The sequence below is a fragment of the Sarcophilus harrisii genome, chromosome 1 (assembly GCF_902635505.1).
Source record: "Sarcophilus harrisii chromosome 1, mSarHar1.11, whole genome shotgun sequence".
Lineage (NCBI taxonomy): Eukaryota > Metazoa > Chordata > Mammalia > Dasyuromorphia > Dasyuridae > Sarcophilus > Sarcophilus harrisii.
The window spans coordinates 659,995,863-660,011,387 of record NC_045426.1 but is presented as its reverse complement, the minus strand read 5'-3'; the positions used below and the strand labels follow the sequence as shown (position 1 = coordinate 660,011,387).

General features: G+C 35.3%; 2 protein-coding genes across 2 annotated transcripts; both read right to left on the bottom strand.

Moving 5' to 3' along the window:
• Window positions 1–2,757: 2,757 nt before the first annotated feature.
• On the bottom strand, window positions 2,758–3,699 carry LOC100915842 (olfactory receptor 1M1-like). The gene has a single exon (XM_003763186.1). It carries the CDS (start codon window positions 3,697–3,699, stop codon window positions 2,758–2,760), a length of 942 nt encoding a protein of 313 aa, XP_003763234.1.
• Window positions 3,700–14,126: 10,427 nt separating this feature from the next.
• Window positions 14,127–15,068, bottom strand: LOC100916098 (olfactory receptor 1361-like). The gene has a single exon (XM_003763187.1). The coding sequence runs from the start codon at window positions 15,066–15,068 to the stop codon at window positions 14,127–14,129; it is 942 nt and encodes a 313-aa protein (XP_003763235.1).
• Between the last annotated feature and the right edge of the window lie 457 nt (window positions 15,069–15,525).

The window sequence follows — 15,525 nt, the reverse complement described above, 5'->3', positions numbered from 1 at the left end:
TCTGCCTGAATCACTTCCGGGTTTGAGTAGCTACAGTCAGATCTTGTTAGGTTCTGGTGTTTTTAGAGTGCCCTCTGTTTTAGGCTTCAATTTCTCTGCCAGTTTACTGCTTTGTAATCAAGGCAGAGCAGTTAGCCTATAATAGAGTCATCTCTATAACTTCTCTAGCCACAGAGATCACCCCCACCCCTGGTCTGCTCAGGTCGCTAGTCTCTTGCTGCCTGTGCTAGTCTGTTCCTGGCCTGGCCCCTCAGGACAAACCTTTCCTGGCCATCTTCCAGATTTACTTCAGCTGTAAGTTGTAGTGCTTCTGATCTTCATGAATTTAAGCAGTGAAGAGCTATTTTTGAAGCTGGATTAAATACTTGGTTATGAGGGGAATGAGAGGAGCTTAGAAAGTCTTGTGTGCCTTCTCCGCCATCTTGGCTCCCTCAAATGCTTTTTGATAGTCAAAGCACTTTATAACCTGCCCCCCTACTTTACCAGTGTTGTTAGACCTTACTTGTCCCCACCTCTCATGTACTCTGTAATACAATGGCACCATCCTTCTTGTTTCTCCTCACATAAAACACTTCACCTCCAGACTGAACATATTTTTACTGTTTATTCTCTGTTCTATTGTCTCCTTCTTAATTTCCATTTTCTTGCTTCCTTTCAGTTTTGGCTACAATCTCACCTTCTGCAGTAGTCCTGTTCTGGTCTCCCTCAGTGCTGGTGCTTCCCTCCTGCTGATTATCTGCAATTTATTTTTTCTATATGTTTTGCTTGTCCATAGTTGTTTGCTTGTTAGAATGTGATTTGTGACCCCATTACATTGTGAGCTTCTTGAGAGTAAAGAGTAAGGTGTTTTTTTGTCTGTTGGTTTTCTTTTTTGTTTTGTTTTGTTTTTGTTTTTGTATCTATAGCACTTAACATATGCCAGGCACATAGGTGTTTAATAAATTCTTGGTAACTTAACTTGACTTTCCACCCCCCCAGAGAGTCATCCTTGTAATAAAACCTTTCTTAAGAAAAAAGAGAAAAAAAATCAGCACAACCTACAAGAAAATACAATACAATGCCATACAAGAAAATCATCTGATATTATGTGCTATGTTCCACATCTATTAACCCTTTACCTTAGTAAAGTGGTGGGTAAAAATACCTTTTGGTTTTTCTTGAGGTTGATCTTGTTTTTTGTAATTTCTCAAAATCCATTTTTAATTATTTTGAGGTTGTCATTTTTTCCATTCGCATTGTAAAATATAAGAGCTAGTGTTTATATCACATTTCAAGGTTTAGGAAATACTTTACAATTTTACTATTGTTTCCTATGTATGTGTTCATGTAAGCCTTTACAAGCACCTTTCTATTTATTAATTCTTATAATACATTAATATTCCATTTTATTCATTTCCCACTGTTTATCTAGCAATCGAACATATTGTATGTATAGTATTTTAGAGATTCTATTAACTGTTACTCTCTCTCTCTCTCATGGTCTCATATCATCTAGATACATTCTGCCACTATTTCCCCTTTCACTGTTATCTCACAGGATGAGGTGACCCTTTACTTTGACAAAGTCAGCCCCTTTATGCCCACAAGAAATCCCATTCCAACCCTTCTTCATTAGCATATTTCTCCCTCTACCATCCCTGCTCTTTCATTTATCTTCAAATTTTCTTTGTCTACTTGATCATCCCTTCATAAGAATTGTTTAAAAAATGCTTGTTTCTTGTTACCTGGAAAGTTTTGTTAAAAATTTTAATGAAAACAACAAAAACATGGATGACTTCATCTATCTAAAATATTTCACATACAAAGTCTCCCATGTATGTAAAGAATGCAGGGTGGTCCATTTCCCCAATTCTTTCTTTCTTTTTCAAAAAGTTTTTATTTTCAAAATATCCGCATAGTTTTCAATATTCACCCTTGAAAAACCTTTTGTTCCAATTTTTTTCTCCTTCCCTTTGCTCCCACCCCATCCCTTAGAGAATGAGCAATCTGATATATGTTAAACATGTACAGTTCTTCTATATATATTTCCACAATTATCATGCTGCAAAAGAAAAATCAGATTAAAAAGGGAACAATGAGAAAAAAAGCCCAAAAGCAAGCAAGAACAACAAAAAAGTATAAATACTATGTTGTGTTCTATGCTCAGTCCCCACAGTCCTCTCTCTGGGTGCAGGTGGCTCCCAATTATTTCTAATAATTACACAAAATTCAGGATTCCCACCCTCCTTTACATGATTAGAATAATGCATGTATTATTCTCCTGCTTTTACTTATTTTGTTCTGCATTAATTCCTAAGAGCCTTCCTATGTTTGGCTAAACACTTCATTGTCAGCTTTTCTTAGAGCACCAGGGACATAGAAAATAGATGGGTATGTCTTGAAATCAGGAAGGCTAGGGTTCAAGGCCTCCTCTTATAATGGAGACAATTCAGTGATCCAGGAAAGCAAGTCTGTAAATTGCAGAATTTAATTTTGTCTAGCTCTATAAGGTACTCCCTGTGTACTTGCCCCTCCATTCCTCAGATGAGGAAACTAAGGCATAGGACATTAGATGATTGCTGAGCTAATGAGTGGATAGAACCAGAAGGAGAAACAAATCTCCTATAGACTTTTTATCTTAGTACATCCCCACTAGTGTAGGGTAAGAGGTGAGCAATTAACTTTATTAATTACACTTGGGAAGTTTAATTAAAATTTTGTTAAACTATTGGGTAATTGTTTGAGACAAAGGCAGCAAGACCCAGCAGATATCTACAATCATAGGGAGAGATCTGGTTTTCTGCTGAAAAGCATCCTCAGGGCTCTTTTCATATCATTGTTCCTTAAGCTGTAGATGAAAGGGTTCAGCATGGGGGTGACTAGAGTGTACATCACAGCTGATGTTGTGTCCTTTTGGGCTGTATGGGTGGATCTGGGGCTGAAGTAAACTTCAATGATTGTTCCATAGAAGAGACAGACTACAGCAAGGTGGGACCCACAAGTGTTGAAAGCTTTCTTTTTCCCATGAGTCGATGGGATCTTTAGGACAGCAATGAAAATGCACATGTAGGAGATGAGGATGCAGATAAAGGGTATAACAGTTATCAGGCTTCCTACTATGTAAACCATCAAGTCATTGAATAAGGTATCTGAGCAGGCCAACCTTATGACCACACTGAGTTCACAGAAGAAATGAGGGATTTCATTGTGGCCACAAAATGAAAGTCGGGTCAGAGAGACAGTGTGAATCAGGGCATCAATACAAGCCCAACACCAGCACAGTGCTACTAGAAAGGCACAGACTTTTTGGCTCATGATCATATTATAGTGTAATGGGGCACAGATGGCCACATAACGGTCATAGGCCATGGAAGCAAGGATGACACAATCTATTCCTCCAAATAAAAGGAAGAAGAATACTTGTGCCAGACAGCTGGTATAAGTAATTGCTTTATTTCCAGATAGATAGTTAACCAACATCTTGGGGACAGTGCTGGATGTAAAGCAGATATCACCGAGGGACAAATTGGTAAGGAAGAAGTACATGGGGGTGTGAAGGTGGGCGTCAGTTCTAATGGCCAGAATGATGAGCAGATTCCATAGCACTGTGATCAGGTACATAACCAGGAATAGGAAAAATAGAAGTCTCTCCTGTTCAGGCTGGTTTGAAAGGCCCAGGAGGATAAACTCGGAGATGCTTGTTCGATTTCTTCTTTCCATGGGTCTGTTGGGAAAGAAGATGAAATTAGAACAATTCATTTCAAGTTTGAATATTTTTGTATGAATAAAATCAATGAAGATAGATTGGAAGACAAATGGAATAGTGAGAAAACATTTGATTGTATTTAAGAAAATGTCATTGCCAAAAGTCTGAGATATAAAATATTTAGGGAATTGAGAAGAGATTTGTAACACAAGGGACGCTCTTATAAAAATTCATTCAAAGGATGAAAACAAACAATAAATGACTTCAAGAAAACATTTTTCAAATAGTGATCCAGTACTCTGAATTTTCATGTTGTAGTCTGAAAATCTGGGAGAATTTTGGAAAGTTAATCTTGGAGTTTCCTTCTTGATAGAGCTGCAAAGGAATCCAAAAATTGTGCTTTACATTTTGTTGGAAAAGGGAGAAGAGAATAAGCATTTATTAAGAATCTACTATTGTTCCAGGCCCTGTCCTACACTCATTATAAATATTATATCATTTGATCTTAACTTGAAAATATATTCTTCACTTAAGAGGACAAAATAGATACATGATTGATGGATATATAGTACAGTATACTGAGATAATATTTTTAGGGGAGTCAGATAAACGACGTTTGTTGGATTCAATTATCATCTCAATGCAAATAATTCTCAAATCTATTTATCTATTGCTAACTTTTCCCTTTATCTCTAGGCTTATATTTCCAATTGCCTATTGAAAATCTCAAACACATCCAAAGGTGAATTTGTTGTTTTTCTCCTAAAAACTTACTTTTTACTCAACTCTGTGATTACTGTTGAAGGTATACCATTTTTTCTGTTTTATAACAGTTATCATCCTCTACTTTCTGTCACCCCAGCCTCATATTCCATATTATGGCAATACCTGTTGATTTTATATTCACAAAATGTCTCTTTCACACTGCTTTTCTTCTCTGACCCTTATACCATCTTGGTGAAGTCTTTAGTCACTTCATATTTTTAGTTGCTTGTTGGTTTCTCCATCTTACTTATATTCTGTTCATCTTTCACAACATCTATCAAACTGATCTTCCTAAATACAATGTCTTCCCCTTATTTAACAAACTCAAGTGTCTTCCTATCACTTCTGGGAAAAATAGAAATCATCTGTTTGGTATTCAACGTCCTTTATAGTATGTACCTCTTCCATCTTTCTAGTCTTCTTAACCACACTTCCCCCATATAGCCTGTGGTGCAGTAACTCCAGCCATCTTGCAATTCCTCACACAAGATGCTCACTTCAAACTCCAGATACTTCCTCTATCTGTCCTCCTTTCCATTCTCTCCCTCCTTATTTCCATCTTCTGGCTTCCTTTGCTCCTTCAAGTCTTAGCTAATATCCTATCTTTTACATGAATATGTTCCCTCCCTCTACCTTTCCTCAGTTGATTATGTACAATTTATACTTTATTCATATCTGGTTTGTATATAGTTCTTTTCATGTTGTCTTCTAATTAGACTCTGAGTTCTTGGAGAGCAGAAACTTTTAAAAATATTTTTTGGTATCTCTAGCATTTAACAAGATGGATACTAAATAGTCATTTGCTAAGGATCAATGCAAAGAGAAAGAGAAACAGTACTCTTCTAATAGTTCATTATAGATTATCTACCAAATGGGAATAAATACATTAAGGATTTGGGAAAGTGATCACAAGCTTGGTAGAGATACATGAAAAGATAATAATTATCCAGGAAAGTTGATGCCCTTTGTCTGTCCAAAGCACAACAGCTGATACATTGCTTTTTTGGCTTATTATAATAGTAATTTTGTTTTAAAAGAGAATTTCAAGATGTATGATTCTGAATATAAATATAATCAACATAGAGAAAACAGTTTTTGAGATAGTAATTATGGATAGTAATTTTGAATTGATGTCCACCATTTTAAATTAAAATTAATGAAAAAGGACAATGAAAGCACTATCTGATTCATACTCTAGATCTTGAACAAGCAGATTTCAAAGGGTTCACAAAGATGATTTTTATCCCATGGCTTATTATGCTACAGGGCAAGGAGGAATGGGAACCACTCAAGAATTAAAATTTTAAAATTCAAACATTTTTGAGGAGAAAGAGAAGAAATAATTCTCTAAAGAAACAAACCAAGAAAGGTATACAGCAAAGGCACTGATTACTATAGATTGAGGAAATATCTTTTCAGAAGATAAAAGCAAGATCAGGTAATGGAAGATGAATGTGATGTCTCCCACACACATGAAAATATTTTCTTTGGAATGTCAGACAATAGAGTGATCTGAGTGTAGTGGTGATATCTGATAATGAATTCTAGTTCAATTATTTGCATTTGTGTTTAACTCTTGGTGACCCCATTTGTGTTTTTCTTGTCAAATATATTGGAGTGATTTGCTATTTCCTTCCCTAGATTATTTTACAAGGCAAACAGGGTAAAATGAATTGTACATACTAACACAAATTGTATCTGAGGCTGAATTTGTACTCAGGATTTTGTTACTCTATTCCTGGAGCTCCATGCACTATGCCACCTCAGTACCTCCCCCCCCCCACACCTCCAAAAATGAAAAAGAACTTTTAAAGTCTTTTGGGATAAAGAGGAAGACTAAATTAAGTATAGATAAGTCATTCAAGGTAGATGGAATAATGAAAATGATTGGTTGTAACAATTTCTTCAATTCTTGAAAAGGACCAAAATAGCTCCACTATGCTAGGGTCAAATTATAGTATGTCCCACTGTGGCAATCAAAGAAATACGAGCTCAGAAGATTATGTATCACAGGTCCAACACAAATAATGCATATGAACATTTAGAGTCGAAATAAAATGCAGAAAACATTCACACATTAAGGAAGTAGGACTTTTGAAATTTTTCTTTACTTTTGTTTTTTTCTGCTAAATAGTATGAATGGTTTTCAAATGAGGACAAAGTTCAAAAGACTAGAACAAACATGTTCAATATACAAATGTGAGTCAAGGTAAATGAAGGGATGGGAAGAGAGCATTTGACTGCTCCTCATGAATTTTCTAGTCAACCAGACTGGATGTACTATATCACAGAGTCCTGAAAATGCTAGAAAATGTGAGTGTTGAGCCACTGGCAGCAATTTCTGAGAGATCATGAAGAAAGGGAGAGGTATCACAGGATATAATAAGAAAAATAATTATGAATTTGAGTTTAGATTTATCTAACTTCCGATCTAGTACTACATGCAATGACCTACCTAGCTACTCTAAATTACTGGGTTACTAGTTGACTAATATTCTCATCTTGTTTTTTTCCAGGGAAATTATTTGGACATGTCTGTATACAGTTGTTTTCTGGAACAAAGGAATAGGGTTTTCTATGAATTAATGGGAAATGTCATTATTATGAGTACAAGTAAATTCCTAGTATATTTCTTTTCTATATTGTCTTTTCAAATGTTCTATGAATCCTAATTGTTATGAACATAGATTCTATTTCTTTGAAACTTCTTACCATACTTACACCTACAAGAATACTATTTCTGAGTCCAGCCAGAGACAAGTCTCATACTGGAGAGATGGAGTCTCCTGTGTGAGAAATGTAAAAGTAGCCAGTTTCACTAGTTTAGAGAGTATTTAGTAAGAAGGCAGATAAGATAAGAATGGGCTATCCAAGAAGGTTATAAAGTCAAACAGTGATTTTACATTTGATACTAGATGCATTTGGGAGGCTTTGTATTTTGTCAAATTGGGGATGGAAATTATATGGTCAGATTTATGCTAAAGGAAGATGAGTTTTACAGCTGATTGGAGTTTGGAGTGGAGTGAGAAAAGCCTTGGAACTGGGAGACCCAATAGTTGACTATTTTTAGCCCTTTACAACTCTGAAGTTCCATGTCCCAAGTTTCTTTTGAGCTTGAACATTTTATTAGCTAGGGAAATCCTCTTGTTTAGTTATATACCAAGTTTTTTGTTGATTTTGAATTCTAAATTCTGTTGAATCCTTCCTTGTCCTCTTGCTCTTTCTCCTTGCCCTTTTTCTCTCTTGCCTATATTTTCTCCTCCTGTAAGAAGTTTTCCCTTTTCCCTCAGCCTTCTAATTTGCTAACTCCTTCCCACAGCCCATTGTTCGGGGTCCAGAAGTCCTTGAAATGGTTTTATATGGTTCCCTTCATGCTTCATCAGTGACTAGTGCTTTGACCAACCTCCTCTTCATCAGCTACCAAAAGAAGGCAAGGAACTCATTGGGCATAGAGATGGTGCTGTCTCATGTAGGTCTGGAGAATTCTTACTCTTGTGGGTGCTTGAAGATTAAAGTTTTTCAGAATAAATCCTAGAGCTTACAACCTTGTTTAAAGATGATATAATCAGCATAAAGGAACCATTCCTAAGTAGAATGTGATTCTTGGATGAAAAAATAGCTTATAAACTTTGATGTTTGCTGCAAGATATAGAGTTCTGGACTTGGGAGACAGCAAGATTTTGAGTTCCAGTCCCTTCTCAGACACTTACTAGTGTGTGACTCTTGAGAAATTACTTAATCTTTCTGTGTCTCAGTTGTTTCATGTGTAAAATGGGGATAACAGCATCTTTTTTGCCAAGTTTGTTGTGAGAATCAAATGTATTAACAGAGGTAAAGTGCTTCCTAAACCTTGAAATGTGATATAAACACTAGTTCTTATATTACTTAATTCAAATGACTTTGTTTAGAAAGAATTGAAGAATTGGAAATTAAGGTATTTTGAGGTGGAAGGAATAACTTTTATTCCCACATGATCTTTCCTTTGCTGCCTTTTCTATATCGGCTTCTAGAAATCAGAAACCTTTAGAAAGGGTTATTATTTTCATATAGGGGCTGAGTCCCCCTTCATACTACAGGATTACACAGTTGAGTATAAATTCTTAAATCTGACTCATGGTTATGAATATAACACTCCCATGTGTAAATTCCTGATGATGATACAATAATCAAGTACAATTGAATTGGAGAGAAAATATTCTATCAAGAGAATTATATAAATATCAGAAGTTGGGGAAAATGTGTTTCAGTCTCTCAACGAGCAGATGCATATTATCTCATAGAAAACCATAAACACAGCTGACCATGGATATAGATGGAAGAGGAAAATAAAATTCTTCCTTCTTCTAAGTAATAATTTAATTGTAATCTGTTTTCAAGGAAACTTTAAAGTTACTTTATTGCACAGTTAACTTTTCTACTATTGAAATGCCCCTTTTCTCCATTTTGAATCCAAACTGAATCAGTAGTGTTCAGCACACTATGTCAGCATTGATCTGAAGTACTATGTTCCAGTCACAGAGCTTTGGTTTCTTTCTATGCCCCTTAGTGCCTTCAGTCTAACATATTGGTAGCACAAAAGAAACCAGAGGCAATTATAGTTGTGCCCCAACAAAGTTATGTGTACAAAATCAGGGAAGAACCATACAACTTCCAATGAAGTATGTGACTGATTCTTGAAATGCCTAATCATTCTGATTGGTTAGCCCAACTGGAGGGAGAGGGGGTCAACCTAAGCTGTTTCATAAAAGAACTTTAGAAAACTTATCTCTATATGAAGATATTTTTATTTTTAGTCTCTCAGCGATGTACATGACTTTGTTATTATATTTAGTGATTTTAGTTGACATGTTTCCCTAATTAAGAAATATTGCTTATTTCAAATTTTCTATCATCATGATGTCTCATACTAAGCAAGCAAATCTCTCAAACATACATGTTGTTATAGATCCTTTGAGGAATTTGGACATTTTGTCGTACTTCCCAGAAAACTTTAATTCTGTGTTCAGTAAGACTTAATATGATTAGTATTTTGTAAACAATTTCTTTTTCCTTTAAATTTCAGCTGAACTCCCAAATGGTTAAGGAATCCTAAAACTAAACTGTCTGTATGCTAAATATTTCATTACTTTCAAAGCAAAACATTCTTGAAGGATAATAAAAGAGTACTTACTATTATGTTTTCCTCATGGAAACAGGAACTTTCCTTTATACATCTTTGATTAGATCATTTTTAAGCTCATAAAATAGATTTTTTAATGATTATTTGCAAAAGAAATGCATTGTGGTTGAAAATAATTAAAATGTACTTTAGAAAAGATTCATTTTTGAATTTAAATTTTAGTAGATAAAATCTTTTTTGAATGAATTATGGAAAGAGATTGAATCGGAAAAATATTTTGCAGTCTTATCAATAAAGCTAAAATACAAGAGAAATGTAAGATAAAAGTAAAAGAAATTCTGTTTCAATTCTAACAACCTACTCACTCAAGTCTGTTTTAGCATGAAGTTTCTAAGATTCTAAAACTCATTCACCATATAATTTAATATGAGTTTTTTCCCTTGAAATGAATGGAAATTGCTTTCTGCAGATTTACCTACTTGAGTATTTGGTCAGAATCTTTTATTCTGTTTTTGAAGAATCCAGCTGCAATGTCTTCCTGGGTTTCCTTCCCATAGATTGATCAGAGAACCAGCCAAATCCATGAGAAAGATGTCTTGAAATGTTGACTAGGTGGCTCGTATTACAGCAAGAATCTAGTCTGCCCATTAGGAAAGGTGAATGGATACCACTGTAGGTGCTTTTACATAGAGTCCTTGGGTCCAAGGCTCTAATTCCCTGAGGTTTTTGTAAGAAACTAATGGCCAAGTAATTGTCCATTTTCTACTCTAGACTCTGGCCTTGGCTTCCTGTGGGGAAGAATTTGAAAGAAGTTGTCTAATTTATTTTCTCAATGCTGCTTTGATAGCAATGTTAAGAACTCCTTGTTTTTCTAGCATTCCTCCAGGGAAGAGAACTTTGGATCTTGGAGCATTGAGCTGAAATAGATTTTAACATGTAGCCCACAGAAAATCAGGGCTGAGGCAGAACTTAAGACAGATTCTATCTAAACTTTGATTCAGAGTTTCCCTTGGAGCACAGCACTACACAACCACAAATTAGAGCTGGAAGAGATCTGAGACCACCTATCTAGTGTGAATTCTTTATTTCAGAACTGAAGAAATAGAATTTTTGGGCAGTTATGTGACTTGCCCAAGGTCAAACAAGCATCAGAAATCAGTTGTAACCATGTTCAGGATCACTAAGTTTCCCCCTAAAATATACTATTTCCCTAAGTCATAGTCATTGTCCATATTACATTTTGTTCTCCCTTTTGTGATTCATTACTTTCATTCAGAGAAATTGGGAATTTCAATTTCTAACAGCAGCCTACACACAGCATAGTGAACTATCTTACCAATAATCATGTAGATCTATGGCCTCATTTTACAATGGAGGAAACGGGTGTCTTACTCAGTCAGAGTCACATAGCTTGTAGTATGAGCTAACTTTCAACGTCAGGTCTCCTAAAACTTTCTAAATCCATTTCCCTTTGGATGGGTTATCCTAGGTAGCAGTGGATAGTCAATCTATAAATCAGTCAGGCAGACAGTGTGTTAAGTGCAAGGGATACAAAGAGGGGCAAAAGATAATTCCCACTCTAAAGATGCTCACAATATAATGGTATAGAATACTGGGTCTACAGTCTGGAAGATTTGAGTTCGCATCTATCCTTTAATACTTCAAACCTGTGTGAGTGTGGTACTTCCTTAAAATCTATCTACCTCAGTTTTATCAACTGCAAAATGGGGATAATTGTAATCTCTACCTCATAAGGGTATTTTGAGGATCACATCGGATAATACCAAAGCTGTGTATATTCCCTGGGGAAATTTTGTAAAGGGCTTGGTACCATTCGTGACAGTACCTCTGTCACACCTACTATTCTCATTTCACATCACTTGTAATAAAAAGAACTTCCAGTATAATGAAGGGCAATCTTTCCTCTAAATGTGGATCTTTAATCTCTTGCTATGCCTGTTTTTTGAGGGAGAGAAGTTGCTGGGGAGTAAGGAATAGAAAATCTTTCTTTTCCTTCATATGGATGCTGAAGTGATAATTCTTAAGCCCATATGTTACCTTATGACACATAACTTACCATTTTCAATAATCCCCAGTGACTTTTCTAAGATAAAGCACTTGTGAACTAATCCAACCATTTTGTGGGATTATACCTAAAAAGCTATTAAACTGCCCATGGCTTTTGATCCAGCAATACCATTACTAAGTCTATTTCCAAAAATGAATATGGAAGCAAAAAAAGAACTTATATGTTCTAAAATATTTATAGGAATTCTATTTGTAGTGCCAAAAAACTGGAAATTGCAGAAATATCCATTAGCTGGAAAATGTCTAAACAAGTTGTATATGTCTATGATGAAATACTACGGTGTCATAAGAAACAATGAGCTCAATAATCATAGAAAAACATGGACAAGTGGGCATGAAATAATGGAGAGTGAAATGAGCAGCACCAAGAAAACATTGCATATAGTAACAGTAATATTTTTTAAGTGCCAACTTTAAGTGATTAAATCATTTTAATTATTATCAATAACCAAATTAACTACAACTGATAAATAGAAGTATGTATACAATGATTTTATATATATTTGTGTTTAATGGTAGCCATCTCTAGCTCAGGATGTGGGAGGGAAGAAAAGAAAAGAAAAAAGCAATTTACATAACTTTTTCATGCATTTAAAAGAAATAGTAAATAATCACATCACATTCTAATGTTAGATCCCATTAGACTGTGAGCTTCTTGAGAGAAGGGACTAAGATTTTTGGCATTATTGCTGTTTTTGCCTTTTTTGTGTCCATAGCATTTAATATACTTTCAGGCACATGGGTGCTTAATAAAAGGTTGGTGACTTAACTTGACTTTCCACCCCTCAGAGTCGTCCCTTATAATAAAGCCCTTTTTTTTAAGAAAAAGAAAAAAAAATCAGCAAAGCCTATCAATAAAAGAATATTATCTGATATATGTCATGTTCCACATCCATTAACTTCACCTCAGTAAAGAAGTGGGTAAAAGTATCTTCTATTTTTTTCTTGAAGTTTATCTTTTTTTTGTTTTGTAATTTCTCAGCATTCATTTTTTATTTTGAGGTTGTCATCTTTTCTATTCACATTGTTGTAGCAATTTTAATATTCCTTGTCTCATTTTTTACTATGTATTTGTTCATGTAAGCCTTTACAGGCATCTTTGTATTCATTACTTCATAAAATACAGTAATATTCCATTGTATTCATTTCCCATGGTTTATCTAGCAATGAAACATATTGTATCTATAGTATTTGAGAGATTCTATTAACTGGTGGTTTCTCTCTCGTTTTCTCAAATCACCTACATGCATTCTGCCACTATTTCCCCTTTCACTGTTATCTCACACGATGAGGTAACCCTTTGCTTTGACAAAGAGAAGCCCTTTATGTGCGCAAGAAATCCCATTCCATCCCTTCTTCATTAACATATTTTTCCCTCTATCATTCCTGCTTTTTTTTGCTTATCTTCAAGTTTTCTATGTCTACTAGATCATTCCTTCATAGTAAATGCTTAAAAATGCTTGTTTCTTGTTGCTTGGAAAGTTTTGTAAAAATAATTTAATGAAAGCAACTAATGCATGGATGATTTCATCTATTATAATATTTTTACATACAGTCTCCCATGTATGTAAAGAATGCAGGGTGGTCCATTTCCCCAATTCTTTCTTTCTTTTTCAAAAAGTTTGTATTTTCAAAATATCTGCATAGATAGTTTTAAATATTCACCCTTGAAAAACCTTTTGTTCTAATTTTTTTCTCTTTCCCTTCTCTCCCACCCCCTCCCTTAGAAAATGAGCAATTCAATATATGTTAAACACGTACAGTTCTTCTAAACATATATCTACAAATATCATTCTACAAAAGAAAAATCAGATTAAAAAGGAAAAAATGAGAAAACCCCCAAAGCAAGCAACAACAACAACAAAAAAATGCAAATAGATATTGTGATCTATCCTCAGTCCCCAAAGTCCTCTCTCTGGGTGCAGGTGGCTCACAATTCTTTCTAATTGTATGATTAGAATAATGTATATATTATTCTCTTGCTTGTACTTACTTTGTTCTCCATTAATTCCTAAGAGCCTTCCTATGTTTGGCTAAATATTTTATTGTCAGCTTTTCGTAGAACAGGAGGTACATAGAAAATAGATGGGTATATTTTGAAATGAGGAAGGCTGGGGTTCAAGGCCACCTCTTACAATGGAGGCAATTCAGTGATTCAGGAAAGCAAAATTGCAGAATTTCATTTTGTCTAGCTCTATAAGGTACTCCCTGTGTACTTGCCCCTTCATTCCAGATGAGGAAACTGAGGCACAGGACATTAATTATTGCTGAGCTAAGAAGTGGATAGAACCAGAAGGAGAAGCAAAGCTCCTATAGCCTTCTTATCACAGCACATACATCCGCACTGGTGTAGGGTAAGAGGTGAGCAACTAACTTTATTAATTACACTTGGGAAATTTAATTGAAAAAAATTTAAACCATTGGTAATTGTTTAAGACAAAGGCAGCCAGGGCCAGCAGATATCTACAATCATAGTGAGAGACATAGTTTTCTACTGAAAAGCATCCTCAGGGCTCTTTTCATATCATTGTTCCTTAAGCTGTAGATGAAGGGATTTAGCATAGGGCTGACTATAGTGTACATCACAGCTGATGCTGTGTCCTTTTGGGCAGTATGGGTGGATGTGGGGTTGAAGTACACTCCAATGACTGTTCCATAGAAGAGACAGACCACAGCTAGGTGGGACCCACAAGTATTGAAAGCTTTCTTTTTCCCATGAGTCGATGGGATCTTCAGGACAGTAATGAAAATGCACATGTAGGAGATGAGGATGCCGATAAAAGGCATGACACCTGTCAGTCCTCCTACTGTGTAGACCAACAAGTCATTGAGCAAGGTGTCTGAGCAGGCCATTCTTATGACAATAATGAGATCACAGAAGAAATGAGGGATTTCATTGTGGCCACAGAATGAAAGTCGGGTCAGAGAGACAGCGTGAATCAGAGAATGGATGAAAGCCCAAATCCAGCACACTGCTACTAGAGAGGCACAGACTTTTTGGGTCATAATCATGGTATAGTGTAATGGAGCACAGATAGCCACATAACGGTCATAGGCCATGGAAGCAAGGATGACACTATCTATTCCTCCAAACCCGATGAAGAAGAACACTTGTGTCAGACATCCAACATAAGAAATTGCTTTATTTCCAGATATGTAGTTAGCCAACATCTTGGGGACAGAGCTGGATGTGAAGCAAATGTCAACAAGGGACAAATTGGTAAGGAAGAAGTACATGGGGGTGTGAAGGTGGGAGTCAGTTCTAATGGCTAGAATGATGAGCAGGTTCCATAGCACTGTGATCAGGTACATAATCAGGAATAGGAAAAATAGAAGTCTCTCTTGTTCAGGCTGGTTTGAAAGGCCCAGGAGGATAAACTCAGAAATGCTTGTTTGATTTCCTCCTTCCATAGGTCTGTTGGAAAAGAAGATAAAATTAGAACAGTTAATTTCAAGTTTGTTTGAATATTTTTGCATGAATAAAATCAATAAAGATAGAGTTGGAAGAGGAATGAGATAGTAGGAAAACATTTGATTACATTAAAGAAAATGTCATTACTAATAGTATGAGATCCAAAATATTTAGGAAATTGAGAGGTGGTTTATAACACGTTATATTTTCCAAAAACAAAAGTCAAAGAATGACAACAAATATTTTTCTAAACAAAAATTGTTAGCAATAAATGATTTCAAGAAAAGTTTCAAATAATGATCCAATATTCTCCAATTTCACCTTATACTCTGAAAATTTGGAAGTATTTTGGGAAGATATCCATGGGGTTTTCCTGTTGATAGAGCTGCAAAGGAAATCAAAAAACAATTGTTTCGTTTTTGATGGAAAAGGGAGAAGAAAGTAAGTATTTATTAA

Excerpts from the sequence above, each read along its gene's own strand:
- LOC100915842 (XM_003763186.1), bottom strand. The coding sequence starts at position 3,699 with ATGGAAAGAAGAAATCGAACAAGCATCTCCGAGTTTATCCTCCTGGGC.
- LOC100916098 (XM_003763187.1), bottom strand. The coding sequence starts at position 15,068 with ATGGAAGGAGGAAATCAAACAAGCATTTCTGAGTTTATCCTCCTGGGC.